General features: G+C 38.4%; 1 protein-coding gene across 1 annotated transcript; it reads left to right on the top strand.

Moving 5' to 3' along the window:
* The first annotated feature begins 245 nt into the window (after window positions 1-245).
* TMEM156 (transmembrane protein 156) lies at window positions 246-25,254 on the top strand. The gene is given in 7 exon segments (XM_075024478.1): window positions 246-420; window positions 3,695-3,976; window positions 5,528-5,779; window positions 7,850-7,957; window positions 11,101-11,205; window positions 16,967-17,071; window positions 25,197-25,254. Coding segments are annotated over 7 exon segments (1,047 nt in total). The 3' UTR covers window positions 25,217-25,254.

Here is a 25,254-nt window from a genome sequence, read left to right as displayed (position 1 = left end):
AGTGGCCATTAGGGGGTAATGTTCCTAAAAAAAAGCTACCCCAAATCAATAAAATAGTTTCTATGCATGATTTTTCTCTTATTTTCATTGCAGTACATGAGTTTTATCTTCAGTGTATTCATTTGAATCATTCTCATCTATGCCAATGTAAGAACAGAACTTGGCTCTCTACAACTTAATGTAACGAGAAGTAAAAAGAAAAGTCCTATTAGAAAAAAGGAAATGAATAGATGTTATTTTGCATAATGTCTGCACCAAGTTAAAAGCTAAACCAGGAAGGAAGTTACCACCACTATGCTAGATGGGAGTGCTTCAGTGACATGTGCTTGCTTTTGAGAAAACCAGAACTCTTCAGATTAGTACTTGGAATAATTACCATGTTTATTTTATGTTTACCTGAATTTTTCAAAATCCATGAAGGTGAGTGATGAGCTTTAAAAATAGCCTTTTATTTATTCAAAAGTCTGAGTGCAGTTGAAAAGTTGGCACATGCTTCCCTAAAAGTGATGGTTAGGGTGCTGTACTCATACGAACTTTGCAAAGCATATAGGTTTTTTTCATTAGATTTTTAACAAACAGAGTTAATTATATGCAGTAATTTGAAAGGAGTTTGTCATTCATTTACATACACTGCAAAATTTTTGGTAACTATTTCCATGCAACTGTACTTTTACTATCTTCATCGTGAAGAGAGTAGTTAAAATGATGTATGTTCTTTTAGAGCAGGTACTCATGTCTTTTTTTAAGTTTCTATACTTGTACAACTACTATCTGGTATAAGATACTTTCTGTGAAAGAGATATGCAGTGGTAACCTGACAGAAAGAGTGGAATGGGTGTAACTGAGTGAAGCAAATCTTTTAACATAAATCCCAGATACACCTTGGTGATCCTAAAGGTCGATACTGGATTTAGGATGAATGCAAAATATATGTGTGAAAGGTATGCATTTAGTGCTTTCTTAAAAATCAATAAATAAATTAATATTAAAATAGTTTTGTCACATCCTTTCCTAAGTAAGCTTTTGAATAGATAAATATTATAATAAAAAGCATCCCTTTGACAAATGGTGTGTATTCCTAGGCACCATGAAATAAACGATTTATGAAGCATAATTTTTTGGGAAAAAATTAATATCAAAATATATCCAGATTAGGTTACTTATATTCACATTTCTGTTTTCATTAACCACAAAGGATAAACATGACAGTAACTAGAATATAATTCATAGATTCTTATAGTTTATAAACAAACAAACTTGGTAAGCTGTCATAAGTTTTGAATATCATAAAATTGATGAGTCAGTTTAAGACACTGGAATAATTAATGTTTTACCTCCATGCAGAAGTAATCAAAGTATTTGCTAGCACATGCAGAAGTAATCAAAGTATTTGCTAGCACAGACTATGCAAATAAACAATGACATGACTCTTACCAGAAGAAAACATTGACCTTACTGTCAAACATCAAAGAGTGAATAATTTCATTTTAATAGAATTGGATTTTCTATGGATCAACACCCTGTAAATAGAGGCTTAATAAAGGAATTTCATAATCACAGAACTTCCTAACATTAAGCATGCAGGTTACAGATCTTTGAATATACAGCAGTTTTCTAGAGGTACTTTGCATGGTTTCATGTCAGTGATCCTCTTAACTCTTCAGGCAGTCTGCGTTCAGATTTCACAAAACCCTTTCCACATTTCTAGTGAAGTTTGCATTTGGAAGAGTGCTTCTCAGTCCTGCAGTAAGGAGCAAGCCTTTTGCGGGTACAGCTCTCTGTCTGCCATGTAATCCACTGGGAAAGCCTAGGTTTTTTGCAGCTCTGTTTATGGTGTTCAACAACATATATCCCTCTCTAGAAAGTCCACAGTCCTGTGAGTCAAGAAAATTAAGTTTACTGATGCTAGGTCGTAATTTGATTGGCTTTCTCAGTAGAGATCTTTCAAGAGGATGTTAAGCACCCTCCCTAACAGGACAGCATTCAAACTTTTTCCACTCAGATAACATGCCTTTTACCTATCTACAATATGGCTTACAGGCAGCTCTGGAGCCTGTTTAGCCATGTGTGAAGTCCAAAATAGGCTTCATAGTGCTGTACATAGACTGCTGTCACAGCACAGTCAGCAGATTCTCAAGTCCATGTACAAATTTCTTGGTGAAAGGGGTATGGTAGGGAATTACTGTTAGTTGACCTTGAGACCTGTAGCAGTGGTTTTAGACTGGTTGCCCAGATGCATACATGCCTTGCCATGACAGCAGAATAAGCATTCAATTTCTGCTCCTGGCTCATCTCCACAGAGAAGCTCTGCACAAAATGCCTCCTTCAGCTGGAAGAATTTGACTCCAGGTTGCGTGGATCAGATTGTAAGCATTTCAAGGATAATGTTTTGACTTGCCTCACGGAAAGATCAAGCCCTAAATTTTGTCTGACATTTTTCCTTTTTGTAGTAAAAATGAATTATTTTCTTACCTGCATAGGATGTGTATTTTACATTTCAATTTATTATATTTTATAAGGAGTTTATGACGCTCTGATGTGGTGTTAGTAAAGTGAAGATAATTGACTTTGGTGTTGAATTTTGGATTTTATTTCTGTATCCTGTCTGAAATCCTTCACTGAACCATTTCTGAGGTCAGCCTGCTGCTATGTGTGCACAGGTGGCCCATTGAAGCTGTCAGATTGCAGCTGAGCACTGGAGCAATTAAAAGCTGTATTTTTCTCTCTATACATAAGGATTTATGAACAAATTGCTCCAATTACTCATAATGGGAGTTAGATGCAAAATTCCCTCTTCATAGAGATGCAAGGGTACTGCTAGAATTGGAAGCTCAGCTACAAAACTATAGGTTAGTGCTGCATCAACTCCAGGAAGTGGTTCTTTGTATTCATAAATATGTATTTCATGTTGGGGTCCCAGAAGTTTTTTATTCTTAATATTTTTTTTCATATTGAAAAAATAGTTCAAAGTTAACTCAAGTAAAAATGCACAATTTGTACAATAAAGCCCTATTTTAATGTGGAAGACAGCTAAAATAACACTCATTAATAACTAATTCTATGTGTTTTTTGCTACTTGCCAGAACTGCATTAATGCACTCTAGCTACAGTAATTTGATACTGAAATTTGACTATGAATACCAAAACCAATGGTCATAATTAAGATTCATGTTTGTTGACTGAATGTAAGAGAACATGAAGGGTGTGATCAGAGGATTCAGCAGCATTGTTTCTGTGTATTTTCACTGTGTGGTTTCAATGTCATTGGAAAGAAAGTTTTCGTTCTGATTATAGCCATTTTACAACATAATTGCACTGGTGCATTGCAACTGCACAGTTCCAGCACTAAGTTCCCCCTCTGAACATCAGTGCTTTCATCTTCTTTTCAAGTACAATCAAATCGGAGCAGCTTTGAAACAGGAATGTGACTAGATACCGCCACAAATTCAAGTTAGTATTACAAGAGATTTCATACAATTCAGCAATAAAATCCAGCATCTATGTTTTGGGAAGACTCTGTGCTTGCTTCCTCTCACTTGTTGATGCATTCAATGTGCTGCCATAACCCTCAAGAAAGAAAGTGTGTTTCACTGCAAGATGGTTAAAGGATCTGTTACATGGTGCTTCCACGCGTGTATTTGTCCATGTGTCCTATATGACTGTCTTGCTAATATAGTACTCTCTTTTTTTACAGCTAACACTGTAATTGTGTCATGCATGGATACCTGTTCATCAAATAACACCACTTTTCCACTTTGTACTTTTAACAATTCTTGCAAAAGATCAGTGCAACACAGAAGAGAAAACCAGACTATTTTACTGAAGGCCATTGTAAGTCATTCCAATTTCCAAAATATTCCATGTATTTGCCAGTCCTCCAGGAGGGAACAACAGTCCCATACTGAACACACAGAGTGTGAATCCAAGAGAGATGTGAATGTTGATGATCAAGGATCAGGGTCGGTAGCTAAAAAAAGTAAGTAGGGGAAGAGAAATACTTAGTTTTGAAGTAATTACAACATAAAAGACACATTTTTAGTTGGTAGTTGAAAGAAAGTTATAATATGCTGCTGGTTCTCTATGGTCTTTTCAATTCTATGAACAATGGGGGGGTTTTAGCTTGTCTTTGCATGGCTAGAAAACACAGGTTTTATGCCAGATTCTCAGTGACATTCATTCCTGGCTGTCAGTGAAGCTTGTTGGTAGCAAAATGCTGATTTCTTTTCTTTGAGGATCTTGTATAAAACTGGGGGGGGGGGGCATGTCATTATCTTCAGGGGGCTTTGTATTGGTCTGGAAAGAGGGTGCTGTGAAAAAAAGGGTGCCTTATCCAGCAGCCACTTGGAATATTTCTGTTGCAAATTTGACCTCTGCCATCTGGCTTTTATGAACACTCTTATATCCCTTATATCCCTATCTTTATTCTTTTTATCTTGATAAATTTTCTAAAATATTTTGTTTATTTTTAAGGAGTTGTAGTTTCTGATCAGTTTTCATGCTGAATTTGCTTTTAAATGTCATTGTGGAACTCTACCCATAGATTGCTTATATTATATGAAGATAAGTTGTGAGCAAGTATCTGAAGAACTAATTCAAAGATGGTAACTATTCAGATGGCAGCTATACAAGAAATAACCATTTTTGTGCTTGTAGTCTATGATATCCATAACTGTAGTATCAGAAATGGTCTTGCACGTTTCATAGAAGGCAGCACTGAATAAGGACTGGCACAGCAATACAGAGAAGAGTTCAGCAACATCCACATATTTTCAGAGCAGTAGTAGCTTATTCCTTCTGTGCTGTATACATATGCAAAGTATCTGGCAACTTTTGGGGAAGAAGATGCCTCTGAATTCTGCTTTCCTGACATTGTCAGCAACAGGGGCAACAGGCCTAGTCCTGAATATAAGAAATGCAGTTTTTCTCCAACTGCGTCATTTTCTTATTACAAAATAGCTGTCTTAACAAGTATGGAAAATAACAAAACAAAAGATACATGGACAAACTCTGTTCTCAGTTATACCTATACAACTCCAACGCTTTTGACAATGTCTCACCTACCTATGCCTCTTGCTAACATTGTACAAGTCTCACAGCTTGTGTGGTTTAAAGTGAAACAAGGACCTTCTGCAACTGATAGCAGATCGACTAGATGTACACTTCAAATCTCTATCATTGTATGGTTTTTACTTGGGTTTTTTTTCACAGCCTGATTTTTGTCTGTTACCTTTGATAACAGACAACAAAACAAAAAACTGAAAAGCTCTGAAGCTGGAAGTAAAGCAAAAAAAGGGGCTATAATTTGCAGGGGAAGTATATTTTGTATAGATAATTAATACTCTTCAGATCTGTTCAGAATAACTTTACATGGTATCCTTTTGCCCATTTTATCGTAGTCAATCATGTAAAAGCCTACTGGATGTTTTTGAAAACGAGACAGAGAACTTATTTTATTGTTCTTTCTGAGAGTTGTCTCTTTGTCTACCACATTATATAACAGTTTTGTTTTAATTTTTATTTCCAAAAGCAAAAGGCTCACTTGAACTGGAAACAGAAGATGTTACTGATTTTTATAAATATTTTAATTTCACTACGGTTTCTGAGAAAGAAGAAGTAGAGCGTAATACTTACTACCTGCTGGAAATCCACATCAACAATTCTGTAGTTGAAGGAAGAAATGCAGCTGAAAAATATCTAAATCATTCCTGTCTAGTGGCAATGATGGAAGACCAAAATGACTGTATAAATATTTCACTGCAACTGAAGTCTTACGTGGAATGTAAGTTACAAAGGAGAGTCAGAATGGAAGTCAAACCAGAAACAATATCAATCTTGCAAAAAAATCTCCAGTAGGTAGTTCCCTGCTTTCAGCAACCATTTAAGTATTTCACAAGAAGAGAATACAATTTTGATCATCCCTTAGTAAAAGACCATCTTCAGTAGGCAACTGACAGTTTTTATAGTGATTTAAAGCAGGTTTAGCTGTGGCTTTTTTTTCCTAGAAGCAACACAGCAAAGTGTCTGTACATTTTTTTGCTCAGTGGTGACAGACTCACAAATTACATGTATGACAAAACCTGGAATTACGTTTTTCTTCTCCCCTCCCTGATAATGGCATAACCCTGTTGTCTTGGAGGTAAATTTAAAAATTCCTGTTAACTTCAGTGGCAGGAGAACCAGGAGACAGGTTTGACTTTTCTTAATGTTGTACTGCAATAGCCTACTATACAGCCTTACTACAGTACACTTAGAAGAGAAATCTTCAGCTGAACCAGGCTTAGTTTTCCCAGAGGACAACCTGTCAGCTTTTTAAATTTCTCTTTGTGCTGCAGGAGTTTTTTGGCTGATTGCCTGACCAGGGTCAGGGCTTCCAGCCTGTCTTTATGCAACGCTTGCCGTCTGGGAATTGCTGAATTATTACATTCATTTAGTTCTGTATGGCAAATGCATTTTATGCTGTACCTTTGCTGGAAAAAAATATGTGTTTTGGAGTTGGCTAAAGCCACGTAAAATCCTAGAGAAGAGAGGGCAGCTTAGGTTTGTTTTTTTAAATAAGTAGGTCTAGCTATGAGAGGAGTATAGTTTGTAACTTGCCCTGCTAACTTGTGTCAAAACTATGAGCTAACCACCCTTTGCTAATGGCAATTTACCTGGGAAGTAGTTATCTCAAATTAACAATAAAAATTAACAACACATCTTTTTTCTATTTACTTCAAAACAAAGCTAAAGAGGTGCTCAGGGCTTTTTGTAAGCAAGGTTGGTATACAAGTCATTACAAGTCATTACAAGATGGGGTAGAGTACTCTGTTTGAAAGGAGCCTAAATGACTGTATAAAAGATATTTTTAGTTCTGAATTAGAAGGGATGAGCTGTGCTTACCTCAAAGAGCCATGGGGTTATTGGCAGTTACCTCATGACTTCTCAATGGAGAAGATAACACAAGGGAAGTTGATGTAGGTCTAATTACGCTATTCTAAGTCAAGGAAAGGAAAACAGCGGTTTGGCTATAGTCTGTAATTTGATTTTATATGAGTCATAGTAATATAGCTGTTTTTTTAAAATAGTTATCTGACAATGCTAATGTATGCATTAACATGCAGCTGCCAAAGAAGTTTGAAAGGCCTTTTGAACAATCAGGGAGGAAAGTTCCCCACATCCTTTCTCTGTGGTATATAGTCCTGGCTTGTACTAGTTACTGAGCTAATTCCCTGTGGAATGTGGGTGCATTTTTGCAGTAGCTGTTGTCCGAAAGAGCGGTCTGCCTCCTACACCCAGTCCCATGCTGATTCTCCCCCAAGGCACCTTTAGTTAAAAGAACTCCCCAGAGGGGTCCTGTTGGTGGCATTTCCTCACTTTTTGATAAGAAAATTTCTATATGTAGAATCTTACCTTCTCCAATATATGAAGACGGACCAGGAGGTTGAGAATGCCAGTACAGGCCAGTGTTGGGACAGTGGACCAATTCCTTCTGTACTCCATCCAAACAAAGAGGGGATATAAATTACCCTTGTTCTACCTTAAATATAAATGTTGATCTTTGAAGCATTTTCTTCCTGGCTGACTTGCATGTAACAGTTTATACAAATAGGAAAAGTTTTCATTCACTTAGCTATGTATAAGTATTTCAGACATGGGGAGATAGAGATGAAAATGAAGCTAAATTCTAGATAGGAAACTTGATTTCAAACAACAAAGAAGGCTGAAAGAAAAAGGCATAATCTTCTCTTTTGTTTTAAATTTTTATCTGTGGGGATAAGCATGGTCCAAAAACCTACCAAGATCGAATGTGCTGCTTTCCTCTGCCAATGTTTTCCTGCTTCATTTTATCTCTTCTACATTTTATGGACAGATCCAATGTGTATGACGAAGATCGTTTGGCTCACTATGATTCCAGTAGTTTTTGTGTTTACTATTTCAATTGTCGTCTACAAAATAGTCCAAGAAAGTGAACAAAACTGTGAGTAACACAAAGTTAATCTGCATGAATTTAAATTTCTATGCAATGAAAAATGTATTAATTTACAATAACAAAGCTGTTGATTATTAATGTGGTTTAGACTCCAATATTTTAATAGTAATACAGTAAAAGCTTATTATGGAGGGATTGAAATACTCAGATGATTGATACTATCACCTCTCACCTCTGAATTGTAGATGCAAATCCAAGCTTGTTGATGGTGAATGAAATGGGTTTTTTGACAGATGCCTGGTGGCCTATGATCCTTAGTGTTATGAACTTCTGGTTTCAGACTGATTCCAGTAGATAAAACAGTTACAGTTGAACCTTGTTGAAGGTCTTAAGCAGAAATGCCAATGACCAATATAAGCAGATTGAAATACCCTTTCCTTCCTGAAGATGATTCATCTAGGTCATGGTCAAGAAACATTACAGGATAAGTATGAGGAGATATGCACTCAACTGTCTGTCCTAAAAACTGGTTATCTAAATTCAGCAGCGGTGTAATCCCATACAGGTCAACCAAGCTGTGCCTTCTTAACCCCAGAGCTGAATTAAGTCCAGATAACATTTCTTCTCTTTGCTGTTTTCAGCAAAGAAAATGGTGCTGTGATTTCTGAATCAGCACTATTGACTATTCCAAGTGATTAAAACTTTACTGTGAAAGAACTTGTCCTTAGTTCAGAGACTGAAACAATTGTTTCTACAGAATGCCTTCACCAGCCAAGACAGGCTCTTCCTATGCAATTCACTTGTGATACAGGCTGAAATGGGATTTACAGTATTTCTTCTAGCAATATACAGTGAAGAAAGCAAGAATTAAGGTGTAGGAGTACCATGAGTTTGAGACTTTTGAGCAATCAAGATAAAGTCCTCTGCACCAAAACAATGCAGAAAATTGACCGCTTGTCAGCTGCTGGCCCTTGTTTTTCATCCCAAGTCAGAGGTAGGTGGTACAGGGAGCACACTCCCTTTCATCAGTGTGAAAAGAGTGTTACTTAACCTGTTACCTGAGACAATAGCTCTTAGATGTTTTTCACAGCAATTTCCTGAGACTTTCTGCCTGTGTCAGCCCTGAGTAGGCAGAATGTCTCCGGACAACCAGCATTTAGTTGCTATTACCAGGCAGATGTCCATTCACCTTGTAGTCCAGAGCTGCCAAATGGAGACCTTGGTCACAGGGGTAATAAAAAAATGATAAGCCATATCCATTCCTCTGATCATCCTTACTGCATCCACAGGGAGTTTTGTAACGAAAGAGCAATAGGAGTCCAGCTTTAATCAAAACTGAACAGAAGGAAGAAGACTGCCCCCACACAAAATATTTCTGTGGGTTTTTTGCATAATGTAAATATTTTATGCATATATTTTTAATGAATAAGCAAAATAGTTGCTTAAAATGGCAAATCTTCTCGCCCTCGCCTCCCCACCAATTAAAAAACCTCCTTACCAGATTATCTTGGTTAAAATACAGGATCTTTTACTTAGTGCTAGAACCAAATTCTGAGACCTATTTTATGTATATAAAAAATCCCACAAAGTATAAATTAGGTCTTTATAAGTGGGCAATTAAATGCTTTAATTTAAAGGACTTTTATTTGTAATTGGAAAGCTACCTATAAATGCCATAAGTATGATTTTCTATGCTTTGAGTCATAACATCCCATTTTTAATGCAGAACTATTAGTAGTGATGATTAATGATTTACTGCCTTTATTCTTAAACAACAGTTTTCTATTATATGCAGGTTTTTCAGAATTGTTATGGACAGAAGCAGGGAGGAAAAGATGCCCTTCTGAGGCTTCTAATTACTGATTTGCTTTTAGAATATATTTTCTGTTAATAGAGGAATAGTGGGTTTATTAGTTAAATTTATAATATATAACATTATAAACAACATCAATATGTTACTGATAAGAAGACAAGCACATAAAAATCAGATTTAAGGGTTGTATTCCTTATGTGTATATATTACCATGCCACCTTTAACTGCAAGTCTACATACTGCTTTTTTTCAGTGGTGCCCAAAGAACACAGCAGAATATTACTATGTGCCTAAAAGAGCTGCTAAGAAGTCGTAATTCGTAGTCATAATTAGTAGTTTTTCTCTTAATTTCTGAGTATCACTGAGAGCTGTTAAGAAATATGGAATTATTCATTTCCCCTTGAGACCTTGCAAGAAATTCTGCTAGGCAGACTCTGAGACTCTCTGAAACATTAATTATTTCCATGAGTGCATAAAATAAAATATCCAAATAAACTTGGTGGAGGTTACAACTGATCCATGACAAAGGAGATAAATTAGAAATTAGTCCTTTTGCCTTTTCCCTTCCTCTCTTGTTTTATGACCACTTCCAGAGCTTCCTTTGACATTAACTGTTAAAGTGCATGCTTAGGGCTTCAATGCATTAGATCTCCACTGGCTATTCATAAAAAAATCATGACCTAAATAATGCTAATTTAATGAATTACTTAAAGCTGAAGTTTTGTAGTGTTCTCAAAAGAAAAAGATAAAAATCAGTTCTGTTATGGAGAATTGAAGTGAGCCTGTCATCAGAAGCTGGCTGAGCCCTGAACTGCCGTCATCATAGAACAGGGCTAACCATAACAGCTGCACAATCGTCTGCAACAACCCAGCAAGAGTACAGTATTAGAGAGTAGCAGAAGGATGGAAAGACTGAGGGGTTTATGAACAAGGTGCTGAGGAACAGTCAAAGGTGTTCAACCCAGCTCTCTCTTTCTCTGAGTGGTGTAGAGCTTGCTCTCAAACTGTGCTTCCAAAGATGAACACCCCACACTTGCGAAGAATCTGTCAGCTTCCTAGGATGCCAGTACACTCCATCCTTGCTATTCCACTGTCAGCAGTGTGAGTCCAAATTTGTACTGGAACGTGTAATTTTGGATAACCTTCCAAAATTTTTTCAAGGTACACAGTATAGGAAAGGGAAGGAATAATTTGAAAGGGGCAAATCTGAACGGATGTTCCAGAAAATTTCATATAGGAAAATATGAAACATCTGGCCCTTCCTGTTTTTTCATGGAAGGTGTTCAAAAGTTTAAGAATAAGGGGTTTACCAGCTTTCTTTCTAATCAGTGCTGTATGTAATTCTGTAGCTGAGGACAACACATTTTGTTTAAAACAGGTTGTAAACACAGAGTAGCAGTATCAGTTTCTACTATTCTAAGAAGAAAGGGTTCCAGACATGAAAGAAGAACCATATCTGCTACTAAAATTCATCCTTTTCCTGGTAAGTAATACAAAAGTAAAATAAACCCCTAACAAATCTTGAGGCATGAGGAGGTCAAGAAAGACCTTTTAAGTCTTTCCTGGTAAGGGATGCTTCAGGTTTGTTTCAGAGTTACCTTGATCCTACACAAATTTGATCTGGCTTATGTTACGGAAGCATTTTTATATCATAAAGAAATAATTCTGACAAAAACAACTGTAAGAAGATGTACATATATCACGTGGGAATGCTTCTCCCAGTCTTCCAAATGTGTTACGTTAATGACTTTGCTTCTTTTACCTCCTTTTGATTTTTGGTCATGTTGAGGCTTTGTGTGTATGAAAAGTATACAGGCATGTACACACATGTATGTATGCTGTGTGCATTTATGACTCTTGATAAAATGTGCTACCAAAGGATGGAATGGATGGCTGTAGCAGGACTAAGAGAATGGCTCTGCTGGCACTTTGTAGCCTATTTCTAGGGAAAAATTCCCACAAAGTACAATTTTCTAGTTTCAGATAGGAATTAAAATGTGGTCTTCTGAGAGTGTAGTATGCTTAGCACAGATAAATTAAATGGCATGGCTAAACTCAAAGTTTTGGTTCCAGAAATTATGATTTGGTAACAAATCTCTGTGTCAGCGAAAATTAGCAGCTGTAGCTCTGAGTGTTACTGATATTGCTCAAAGAGTCATATGCTTTAATAAATTCCATGGATTCTGGTTTCACGAAGGGAGCTCTGTTTTTAAAAAGATTAACGTAAACATATAGAATAATAGCTCTGAATGGCAAAACAACCTCCTTCTGAAATACTGTCCTGGTTTCAGCTGGGATAGAGTTAACTGTCTTCCTAGTAGCTGGTACAGTGCTATGTTTTGTGTTCAGTATGTGAAGAATGTTGATAACACTGATATTTTCAGTTGTTGCTCAGTAGTGTTTAGACTATAGTCAAGGATTTTTCAGCTTCTCATGCCCAGCCAGGGCACCTGACCCAAACTGGCCAACGGTGTATTCCATACCGTGGGACGTCCCATCTAGTTTAGGAACGGGGAAGGGGGGGGCAGGGAATCGCCGCTGGGGGACTGGCTGGGTGTCGGTCGGCGGGTGGTGAGCGATTGCCCTGCGCATCATTTGTACATTCCAATCCTTTTATTATTACTGTTGTCATTTTATTAGTGTTATCATTATCATTATTAGTTTCTTCTTTTCTGTTCTATTAAACCGTTCTTATCTCAACCCAGGAGTTTTACTTCTTTTCCTGATTTTTCTCCCCCATCCCACTGGATGGGGGGGGAGTGAGTGGGCGGCTGTGTGGTGTTTGGTTGCTGGCTGGGGTTAAACCACGACAGTCCTTTTTGGCGCCCAACGTGAACCCACGACCCTGAGATTAAGAGTCTCATGCTCTACCGACTGAGCTGAGTTCACATACTGAACTCAAAACATAGCACTGTACCAGCTACTAGGAAGACAGTTAACTCTATCCCAGCTGAAACCAGGACAAACAAGAACAACTACAAAGCCAGGACATGAAAATATGGTTTTAAATTTGGCTAGGCTTGGGTACTGTTTGTCTTGTTAGTTCTTCAGGACTAAGAGGAGACTCAATAATTTCTCTCTACAACTCAGTAACTCATGGCATTTCAATTTTACGTGGAAAAGAGTGAATAGCTCCCTGTCTCTCTGAACTCTCCTGCGAGTACAATTTATGCTCCTTGCTTTTAAAGCACTGGCTACTTCTAAGATAAATTTATGAGCTCATTATTTTCATCCCACAGGAAAGGAATTATCTTTCTGACATCTTTTGTCTTGAGTAGCTTCACTAATACAATACCTGTTTTATCAGCATGTTCACAATGGCATTGTTAATGTATATCCAAAGGCATTTTTGATGATGGAGTTTTATGGAAATTCAGATCTGATTTTACTAGATATTACTGAAAAGAATAGGAATCCCTTATTGGTCTGTCATTCTTACTTCTATGTGCCTCCCACTTCAATCTATCCATTTAACCCAGAAAGAGGCTTAGTTGTATAAGTTACTATAATGGGTTTTATTTTAATATGAAATTCCTTGATTTCACACACCATAATTCCAGTCATTCCAGTCAATTTCCCAGTTTACACCAATATAATTTAAAGTGGAATCAAGACCATATGAAAAGAGTTTATTCTTTCCACTATTGCTAAGTTTAAGATTTGGTACGGTGATAATGGATTATAAATAGCTATAGATGACTTCTTTGACAGCCCTTGATAATGTTTTCACTATCATTAGTGCATAGCTTGGAATCTTGAAACAAAACATTGAAATCCACTGAAGACAACACAATCACCCTGCAAACACTGTAATGAGACTAAATAACTATATATCTGAGAGGATGTGACAGTATATCATGTAGATTAAAAGATGTATAGGTGCTACTAAAAGGTTATTCAAAGTTCAGAAAGGATAATGGAAGAAAAAGAATAAAACCTATACTTTGAGAATGAGAATGATTTCCTAGGTAGGCTCAGGGACTTGCTGTCTTAATATCACTGTGGTCCTGCAAAAAGATAGTTTACAGCATGGATGCTGGTTTTGTGAAACTGTTAGTGGCTCTATGTCCATGAATCATTACTATTAGGTCCAGTGGCCAGAGGAAAGGAGGAAAAATGTATAGTATGTTCTCTAGGGTAGGATTAAAGTTACGGCCTTCCAAATTCATGGTACTATAAAGCATTAAGCACATATAGCGAGGATATGGGAGCTTTAAAGCATTCTGGTCATAAAAGTTGACTAAATGTTGTCTGTGCTGTTAAGCCAAAAAAGTATGCCCTAGAGCGTGGGCTGTAGAGAGCACATTTTCTAGACCTTGGATCTGGTCCTGGCATTGCATTTATGTAAAACAGTCCCCTGAATGGTATGAATTGACAAAACACAGTTGCCCTTAAATGTAGCCACAAGAGAAGGGAAGGAGTACAGGGTGCTTTTTCTTCAGTGCAAGAAGCAAGTATTCTTCAAGTGGCTGATCTGTATTTCCAGACACAGAGCATTTTTGTATCAAATAGGACTTGATAGTAGTAGCACATGGAAAATAATACATAGAAGAAAAGTCAATTCCTTGCTTTGTGTTCATGACAGAGAATCTTAGGGAGAGTCCCACGTAAGAGACTTCTATTGCAAGAATTTTTTTGAGGAGCTTTCTCAAATTGAAGAGGAAGTAGAAGAAGTTTTGGAACAACTTAATAAATTAATAATAGCAATTAGAAGGACTAGACAGTATTCCCCACAGTGTTTTAAAAGAGCTCAGACAGAAGCTGCTAAACTGTCATGCACAGCTTACTGCTTGAATCAGCCTCAGTTCCAAAGAAAGGGAGGGCAGCTACACTTACCCTGCTGTTATACTTTTTCCTTAGCCCACTTTCCCTAAACCACTTTGGTACCTTTTCCACTACTAGTAACTGATTAAGTATAGCTATTCTCATATAGCTGTATTCCCCCCCCCCCCAAAATAAGTGAGGGGACATGGCACAGAATTACTTGTTGGGAGCGGGCCAGTGTGCCTGGCCAGTGTGAATTGTACACTACATTACTTAAAAAAAAAAAAAAGAAGTTGCACAGGAAACAGGTTGCATAAATCAGGGTTTAATACCTAGACTGAATCTGCCTAGCAGGGTCTTTTCATACTGGAATTTTCATTAATATAATTATATGGTTTATACTTAAGTGTGAATTTATATTACTAGAAGACTACCACTATAAGTTCCCATTTAGACCTTCTTTTCCTAGCATAAGAATGACATTACTTGTTTATTTTTATCCTATTTTGAAAGCAGCATAAGGTCTATCATAAAAAAAGGCCTGCTCCCATTTCTATGCTAGAATGGGACTGTACAGACAGGGAATCATATTAATATCATCATGTTACTACTCTACAGTCTGCGTGGGCAACCTTAGTTCAAACATAGTGCCTTTTTCTACATTGCTCAAAAGGTATACTTCTCCCATTTTCAGTGATACTCCACTGGCTCACAGCATCACAGTTTGGTTCATTACATTTTAGGATACAAATACAGGATTCCTTGACTCGCTTGTCTGGCTCACAATAATGCAAAGTTAATTCTGATGTATGGTAATTTTATAACTCATCCTGAAAGAAGGACATTGCAGGATCATGGTGACAACCAGGACTCAGAGAATAAAACCTCAGGGTTTCTGGCCTGCAGTTGTTTTCTGGACTGTTTAGACTTTGTGACATTCATAGCATTTGATATAAGTGGGCTTGACAGCTGTAATTTGCACATAAGAAACAACAAGACAAATTTTCTCTCAGGCATTTGAATTCCTGTATTGTTTCCTGTGCTATCCTATTAAAATAATAGTTGCTATCCTACAAGATTAGAGGAAATAGGTAAAATTCTGCCATCTCTCTGATGTGTTGCTACAGATTCAGGTTAGTTGACAGGTTGGAAATAGCAGCAAATGCTGGCTCAGTAGTGTGAGGGCTGGCATCCCAGTGAATTCAGACTCAATCCTTTTTGTATTCTGCAGTACATTTTCTTTTTAGCAAAGAGGACAGGCAAGATACATCTTCTACAGCAGCAAATAGATGCAAAGCAAAGAAAGGAGAAATTTCTTTAATCTTGGCCAAGTGAGGCATCACCTATTTGATTCTGATCTTTCTCAGTTCTGACATTCTCTGCTCAGTTTGCATGCATGCAGAACAGTGTTACACATAGGCTCTGAAGGGAGTATCAGCCTACATTCCCATTCTCTCCAGATTCATCCTGAGGGTGAAACAAGATCCATTGCTATTTTTAAAACCACCCCAGTTTTATTTTAACTTTGCTTTTCATGTTCAGTTGCTTAATTACCAAGATCCAAACTTTACTTTTTAATTGCATTTGTAAAGCGAGAAGCCCAAATTATATAGTCAGTGGAGAAGGTATGTAGCTAAATATAAGTGGCACAGTTCATCCTCTTGTTACGAACTCAGTAGAAAACAAACCCAGTTGTAGGTTTACAGAAGTTATGGATGGTCAGGGACAGGATGGACCTAGCATTAAAATATTATTTGTGTTCTATGGTAGTTCTTTGAAAACACATTGGATCAACAGCTCTGAGTTCATTTGCCTGACAATGCTATTTCTGCATTTCTTTATCTGTATACCAGTAAGCTATCACATCAGGATCTGTGTTGCCAGCGTGCTAAAGGCATCACCACACCTTTCCCTGCTTCTGAGGTGCATGCTGTCATCTTTGTTACAACTGGATGACACCCAGTAGCTCTCCCTGTGTCTATGACAAGTTAGCTGAGGCCACATCACATGTTCCTGAGTGGCAATCTGGGCTGCCCTTACGTGAAAAAGAATCAGAAAGTTCACAGTCTAAATTTCAGTTGTTCCCGCTTCACTGGCCAACTGTAGGTTTTTGTATTTTGGGAGACTCATATAACCCCAAATTTGCATGCTTCTGTATTTTCACTACTAGTAAAATTTCCAAGAGCAGTTTAGCTGCCTACCTTCAAGATGCTTCCCAGGGAGGCTTAGCATCAGCATGTTGTAGTCCCACTAGTATCAAGAGGAAGTTAAATACAAAACGTGGTCACTACTTTCAGGAGTTCCTGACATGTATTTGCATCCCTAGGCACTGAAATCCCACTGACAAACTGGCTGTCCACCTCTGCCTTGTGTTCAGATAGGTCTCAATTATTTTCAAACTTGCAGATTCACTATTTAACACTCTGCAGATGTATTTGCTGTTTAATAATATGGGTAACAATCATTTTAACTTTCAATAGTGAAAACCACCAAACAACAGATTCCACTTACTGCACAGACCACAAAGATACTGCCCATAATTCCTGAACAAGAGCATTGTCATGTGGGTGCATCAACTGTAGAAGGTAAGTAAATATCTTACAAATCTGATTATTCTGTTTTGCCTCATATTTTTAGAATTAATAGTATACAGTATCTGCTCAAAATAAATTCCTACTTCTTCTAGTGAAGTATATGAGATGACAAACTGGAAAATGTTTTTTGTGAGAGCTAGTTGGCAGGGAAACAAAATCAATTTTCCTTCTGCTACCAAGAGTCATCTATAAGCTAATGTGTTAGCCTTTTAAACCCTGTGTGTCCCTGAAGGCCCCAGTGCAAATTCTGACACTATTTTTCTGGTGTAGAATATTGTGGCCTGGACTTCAGCATTATGCTGACATTTGTTTCTGACAAGGGCGGAGGAAAGAAGCAATTGCAGATGATCTCTGAAGAAAATCACGTTTGAAATAAATAATTTGTTGATCAAATTCCTCAAAAAAAAGAAATCTATCAATCGCTCTGTCGTTATTACACCAGTCAGAGTGACAAGAAGTTGGTTTCAGCTTGGAACTAAAACTAGTCTCCCACTTCTAACTTTCTTCAGCCCTTTTACCCCAGTAATTGTTTCAGGAAGTCCAGGTGTAAGGAAACAAGTCTGAAAAGAAATGTGCAGTAAGAGATACCTCATCCTCTTACTTGTAATACTTAGAAATAGAAGAGGTGCTAGTTGACTAAGTAATACAGACTAATATATCAATTGCATAGACAAGGTTATGGCTACTTGCACAGATTATATTACTGTTTATGGTGAATTTTTTAGGTTAAAAACTTAACAACCTTCTTTACATCTATTTGAACTGGATGGAGTTTTATTGGAAACTCAATATCATGTCATGATATCTTTTTAATGTGTTAAAAAAATTGATGTACTGAAGAGCAGTTTGATTTCTGTTCTTCATGTGGACCCATAAACAATGAAATTGTATGTTGAGAGCAGAGCTAAAGAAGAAATTTTGAACAGCATTGCTGACAAAAGATGAGGTACTGCCATAATAAATAAATAATTGAGCTAGATTATTGTTTAGCTTTTGAGAGAGACTAGCTGGGTTACAGGACAGTGTATTACAGTAATTAAAAATACTGACCACTTTTTTAAGTGATTCCCACCCATAGGTCTTATAAGGACTGACAAAGATGAAAAGTTGTCATTATTACTATTCTAAAATGAGGATATCAGGAGGCAGAAAGAGATAAGATGACTTGGGAAGTTCATGACGTAGATGAGAGCAGATCACCTGAATTCAGCTGTTTGCCATTTGGATTTCATGAGCTTCTGCTGAGTGAGCAGGCCCTTTCCCAGAGGCCCCACCAGCCTTTCCATAGGGCAGCTTCTTCCTTTCTCCAGGGATTCTTCCCAACCACTTCAGTACTAGACCATTTCTTTTTCTGATACCTGTCAACTGTCTCTCAGGTAAAGCCTTGTCTTCCCATATCCCAGTCTGCCACATACCTGCCTGCCTTAATTGTTTCCTGTGAAAACATTTACTCTTGGGTTAAAACCAAGACATTTCTAAGGTTGTAATAGGATGTGTTGCTAAGGGGGTGCTCGCTAGTATTCAGTGCCTTCATTTATACAGTAGTATGGGTGATCAGGAGCACCCTTTGTCCTTCCAGGATGTTGGGTTCACCAAAACTCATCTTTTAGAAGCAAGAAAAAAAAGTCATGGCCCATTCCCATGCAAATTTAACTTTTGTGTTCCTAGAGGTCAGAGTAAGCATTGGGATCAACCTGCTAGCACTCCTTTTGCTTTCATTATCTTAAGTATTCTGTATTAAAGGGTAGAAAGAAGAGATGGAACAACTTTGCGGATCTTTGGTTGCTCTGTGAGACAATATATGAGATCCAGAACACTTTGGGATGAAATCATCCCTTGGTCTCTCGGTCAGTGACTAAAAGAAAAAGGTAGGTATCTTGAGAAACCCCCAATACCTTGTTCCAGTGCTGCACTGTATAGAAGCAGGCTTGCTTTCCAGGTCACAACGCAGTCCTCCTGTCAGAAGGACTGCTGGCAGTGAGGTGCAAGCTGGATGTGATTCATAGGATTAATGCTGAATACATGAAATTGTAATGTTACATGACATCGTGTGGAAAGCTTATTAAAGGATGTGGCTGGAGAGGCAGGAACTTAGATCTCTATCTTGCCTTTCATCATGTTAGGTTTTGAATAACATTTCTCAAAGGAATGCTGTCTCAAAGCTAAATAGTCTGTGAAAATAATAAAAGCATGTTCTGCTTTAGTTTTGCTTCACTTCCTGCAAAGAAGCACTTCCCCCTTCATCTGATAAGGTCGGATTCAACTCATTACTGCTTGTGTTCGTGGGTGGCTCAGTGGCTAACGACACTGCAGTTACAGGAAAGCTTGCTAGCTGGAAGTCCTTTTGGTTACTCAGGCTGCAGAAGGAGATTGCGGTCTGCTTTTCTCATGAATGTTAGGGTTGTCTCTACGAAGCCTCTAGAATGCTGCTGAAGACTACTTAGCTCAACAGGGAGGAGCTTGCTGTGTTAGAAGTGCTGCACATGAACAGCTGAGCACCGAGTGAAAAACACTGAGATGATTAAATTCCCAGAATTGACAAAGACAATTATAGACTACATCAACTTGATAATACCTGTTTTTTCCCAAGAAGGAGGTGGGGTGGAGATTAAGAAGTGTGTACCAGGAGCTTCTTGATCAAAAACGTCATCTTTGTGTCACGCTGCCAGCTGCTCCCCTGGAGCACATGCATTTCAGACCACTGATACAGGAGCCTCAAACAAGGAAGGGTTCTAGCCTGAGCTAGAAACCTGAGAGAGCTCCACTGGAGAGAGTGCTAACATCTGCCCTTCTCTGCTTCAAATCTGGCTTCAGTCCAGGTGGTAAGAGTTACCTCAATGCCTGCCCTAGATCAAACAGGCAAGATGTGGACAGGCAAACCACTTCTGTGTTATGCTTTTCCTCATTTCCAGCTAGCTGAAGCTGCACTCAGAGAAAGCATTAACCACAGCAGAGAGTGTTTATTTCATTTCTGTGTAAGGAGGCTAGCTGTACAGTAGGTGTGGTAGGCATAATAGCAGCTGTAAGGAAGAGGAAATGGAAAAGCAAGGATTACTCTTATTGCCATAATTGCTACTGAGCTGGAGAACCTGCTGATGGCCCCAGCAACAGGCCTTAACCCACACATTGAAAGCTGAAAAGCTTGACAGCATTGTTTTTAGCCACAGGAATTTAGTAAGTTAAAAATCCAGATTGAACAGGAGAGCAAAGTATAAGACATATTATTCGCTCATTGCTCCAGTTTACAACAGGGAAGTATTTGTCTTGCTAGTAGATGGAGAGAGATCAATAATCAATGACACATTGCTACTTTCTGCTGAATTTTTCTTTTTATGTCAGAAAAAGACATGTTTCTTTCTATAAATGTCTTTTTAATTTCTTTGTATTTAAGACAATACTGTTTGTTGATCATAGAATGTAAGTATATAGATAAACACAAGACTACACACATGGCCACACACGTGTGGTCCTATGTTTATCAATATACTTCTGTCCTATGTGTGTGTATATCTATACATCTCTCTGTGTGTGTATTTGTGTGTGTGTGTGCACAGAGATGCATGCACATGCTCCATTACTTACTGTTCATTGGTTACTCTCACACCAACAGCTAATTCAGTTAATAAAAAAAGCACCAACTTCTGCACTTATAATTTTGCCAAAGGAGAATCTTTTCAGCACAGGACACTTAATGCCTCACTTAATGCCTCTGTGTATTTTCACGGTAGCTATTATTATTATTACATTGAGTGCTGAAGTTAAGAATCCTCCTCTGTTTCTGCCATCTTTCATTAAACCACCATATTAGCAACTATCTGGAAAAAATGAGTGAGCCAAGCCTCTCAAGTGCTTTAAGACAGTCCTCTCTTTACATATCACAGCTGTAGATGTATTTCCTTAGTGCTGTCAAAAGGTGACATTAATTACTGTAAATTTCAAGGCTGCTGTTTATTTAGATAGGAAGCATGAACATTTTATTCAGGGCAAATATTTGCATATGGAGGCAATGCTGCTCAGGGGCCAGCATGCTAGAATAAGGCTCTGGAGACTGAACTTTTTCTGTCTCTGCCAATGATACCTCCTTACTAATTTGCACCTCGGTAAGAACTGTTTATCCTCAGCTAAAACAGAGATTGTGTAGTTCTTTTAACTTACAAAGCACTACTTTAATCAACTAGTACTTTTAACTTTAGAACACTGCTTGCATCAACTATTATTTTTAGCAGCTCTAAAATGCTGTGGGATGTATATCTGGGTCTGTTTTGTTTGTTTTTTTTTAAAAGTGCCAGCAGTGAATACCCTCTTCTGTGACAGATGAAAAGACAGAAACAGGAAGCTGGACTGATAGCAAGAAATCTGGGAGAGCAGATCAGAGGGATAAATACTGAATTTATATATTGGAGCAAGGCTGCTAGCTCCCTTTACTTAAAAAAATGCAGCATGTGAAACCATAAGAGGACTAACATTTCTGAATGCACTTGATTCAATGGCCATTCCCTAAAACAGTGGGGGCAAGGAATAATTGGAGTAAGAAATAGAAGTGGGCAAGTAAGAGCCAAATCACCATGCCCATTAGAACACCCCTATATATATGATGAACAGCCTATCTGAAGGTGTTGGAGCATTCAGCAAGATGATTTTGCTGATGGTTAGCCCCAAATCATTGTTATGTAGGGAAGGTTTTGGGCTAAACTTGCCCTTCGAGGCTTAAGAAAGCCACAGACTTGCCTCTGTCTGTGTCCTGCCCTTGCAGCAGCCGCCTTTCCCCCGCCGTGGGGCCACGTGGAGTCTGGGCAGACTGGCTGTGCAGGTCTCGCTGGCCTCTTCCATGCCAAAGGTGCACTTCAGTCTTACGGTGGTCAGGGCAGAATAAAAATCACATGTGTATAGCATGAAGAGTAATTGTGAGCCCTCTCCTGCAGTACTTCTGCCTGCTGCCCGTTTAAGGGGAAGCACCATTGTATTGTCTGAATCAAAAGGAGCAGTGTTCTCCCTTATTTGGGGAAGTTAGGGACAGATACAGACTTGACAATTCGTGGATGAAGTGCTGCCATTTTATGAGGAAAGAAAGAAGGAAAACTCAGTATCTTAAAGCCAACTGTTGTGGACTTTTTTTTTTTTTTTTTTGCTAAAAAGTGTCTGCTGTTGTTAGATCAAATTCACACAAATTGGTCACTATTATCCCAAACACTTTATTTACTACATCTATCTCTTTGACAGTCAATGCCCGAAGAACAAGATGAAACAATCTTAGTGTCCTGCCTCCCATTAATTCTCTTAATAAAAGTGGTGGACGTGTCAAAGGCTGCATAAAAGCTAATGAAAGTTCCACATCAGCAATTGCCAACGATTTTTAGTACACTGCCTTTCACCGTCAGCACTTCCATCTTTCTTTGTAAAGACCTTTGAGATCCTTGAACACATAAGGTGCTTCACATCTCTGTATTTCCTTCTGAGTGACAGTGTAGCTGTATAGTTAGATAAGACAAGTTGGTGTCCCAGTCAATACAGAATTTAAGGCACGATCTTCTCTTCAGGTGAAATGGATTGTAAAACCGGAACATAAGGTAGATGACAGGTAACTGACAGGGATGACACACAGGGGAAGCATGTGTATGGCTAAAAAGGTGAAAACCTCTTTCACAGAAACTGTAAAATAAAAGAAGTTGATGGGTCCCTTTCCTCTCTTACACTCTAAAGGCACGTGGACACAATACCTCCTGTGTGGGGTGGTTGGCACAAGAGATCAGTAAGTAACTAAGTGTACAAGAGGCTGATTTCTATCCAGCTATATTCAGAGTATTGTCACTGCTGTCGTTTTCTAAAGATACCCTCCCCTAGCAATTTAGAAATTTAATTAGGCAGATTCCAGCCTAGTACCAGGAAAATTCAATGCAGGTCCACTGAGGGTATTACCTGGGCTTTGGCTCAGGCGCCTGCTGCCTTCCTGAAGAGGTCTTTAAATGCCATCATTACAGAACTTAGTAGCACAAACAGGAAGGGCAACTAAAAATATTCCTTGCCTGCTTTTCCTTATGTGATTGTGGCTTTACAAAAATCCTTTCATATTTAAAAGAATCCCTCTCTCATCTGTCTTCGAGCAAGACACCCACACGAACAACAGAAGATACAAATTATGCAGGGAAAACAGGGCAACTCTTAGTTCAAAACATTCTAGCAAAGGCACATGCCAAGTGTACTCAAGAGCGAGAGAAAGATTACAGTTAAGCTGTTTTTATAAATCACGCATGTATTGTAAATAACAGTAGGTGTGATTTTAAATTGCTGGGATCCTTCCAATTATCCTTTTGACACTTTTTCTGAAAAGCATCATTTCAGTGCTCAGAAGTGATAGTTCTGTGGTTAAAGTCATCATAAAATTGGGTGTGATGCTGCTGAAGGCAGAAGTTCCTGCTAGTACTGACATACTGGGCTTGCCAGTTGGCCATTTTTGTTAAGACATCATTTTGTATGCTTTCCTGAATTCCTGTAGATAACTATGAAAAAAGATTTATGCACACGTGCAGCTTTAAACTGTTTTCAGGACTGCATGCAGTCACTCGATTACATATTTATTTTTTAAATATCATGAAAGATCATTCCTCCTCTGTTTCTGCTTCCATAATAGATTCAAGTCTTAATCATACATTAAAACGAAAACTCCTCTCAGTACGAGAGCGCTCACAGAATCTGAATGTGCTGAGCACATTCCCGGGCACTTGGCACAATTATTGGGCTCTGCATAGAATGCATGCCAGGATGTGTTTCTCTCCAAAACAGACACTTAGAGGTTTTTGAAGGGAAGCACTCCTGCTTGCTTGCAGAACTGGACTGTAATGGGCACTGTGTAGGCTGTTTAAACCCACTGTTCCATTAGCCAGCATCAATTTTTGATGCATTGTATCCTGCCTACATTTGTAATTTTCTAGCTCACTTCAGCAGCTGCTGCCTCCAGTATGATTTCACAGCCAAGGAACACTTCTTATCCCAGTTCTTATGATGTAAAGGAAAAGGGAGACAGATGTTGTTTTGGGGCCTGCAGCTACATGAACTATCAGAATGGGTAACAAGCCACATTTGCTTTTTCACTCAGTGTGAGAGTAAGAAGTACAGAAATCTTGCACTTCCCCGCCCCAACTGGCATTGTATAGTTCCGTAAAAACTAAGATGATCTTGACTGGGATCTGGGCATTGTCATATTTCAAGGTTCCTCATCACATGCCACTCGGAGCTGCAGTCCAAATTTCAAAAATTGTATTGATGATTGCTGAGCAGTATTTTTTGCTTGGGAATGTGGATGAAGTTGCTCTTTTTTCATTATTTCCAAATTTGTCCTACTGTATATGAGTACAGTATGGGAAATGCAGTTGGGCACAGGTTTGCAAATTCTTCCATCCAGCTGGTGGTTTGGATTGGTCTATTTTTATTTTTTCCCATTAGGATAATTTAGCTTATTTTGGCTCGGCTGCAGTAAGACCTTGTTAATACCCCAGATTTACTGCTGCAGGTGGAGTAGTTCACGAAGAGATGCCCAGGAGCTCACACAGAGCAAGAGATTCTGGAGTGGAGGCAGGTCTCACACAAAACTCTTCTCCCCTCATCTAGCTGCCAGGAGGGAAGAAGAAAGGGAAGCCTGCTCAGTTATTTGAAGGAAAGGGATCAGTCACCACCTACCTTTAAAAGACAGTTCCAGACTGAACTCTGTGTACTCTGCAGAAAGCCAGTCTGAGACACTTGAGGGACATCCTTATTGGAGCACTGCAGCCAGGTGGATGTGGTGAATGCTCTCTTGGGCAGATTTTGGCTCTGCCCACTCTCACATTGCTAGGCTTCCCCAAAAGTGAGTAAGGTCCAGTGCTTCTCACTCAGGTTCCTGTACCATACTCCTGTGGGGCAGGTACCTAAACCACCATTCTGCTGGCAGGTATCATTCTTAGGTCTTTTGCTCCAATCTGATGTGTATGGTCTATTTTGTCTACCCCGTAGTTACAATGTTGTTTTCTTTTGTGAAAAAAAGGAGACTTCACTACTGTGAAAGGCAAAAGAATGACATTTAAGATAAATTAGAAAAGACCTAATTAACCTCCTCTTTTTTTTCTGATACTGTTTTCTTTAGTTTCAGATGTCTCTATATGAAATATCATTACTATTGGATGAAAGAAGACACACCATAC

Source organism: Buteo buteo, chromosome 1, assembly GCF_964188355.1.
Source record: "Buteo buteo chromosome 1, bButBut1.hap1.1, whole genome shotgun sequence".
Classification (NCBI taxonomy): Eukaryota; Metazoa; Chordata; class Aves; order Accipitriformes; family Accipitridae; genus Buteo; species Buteo buteo.
The sequence above is the reverse complement of the archived record's forward strand: the minus strand, read 5'-3'. Positions and strand labels throughout refer to the sequence as shown.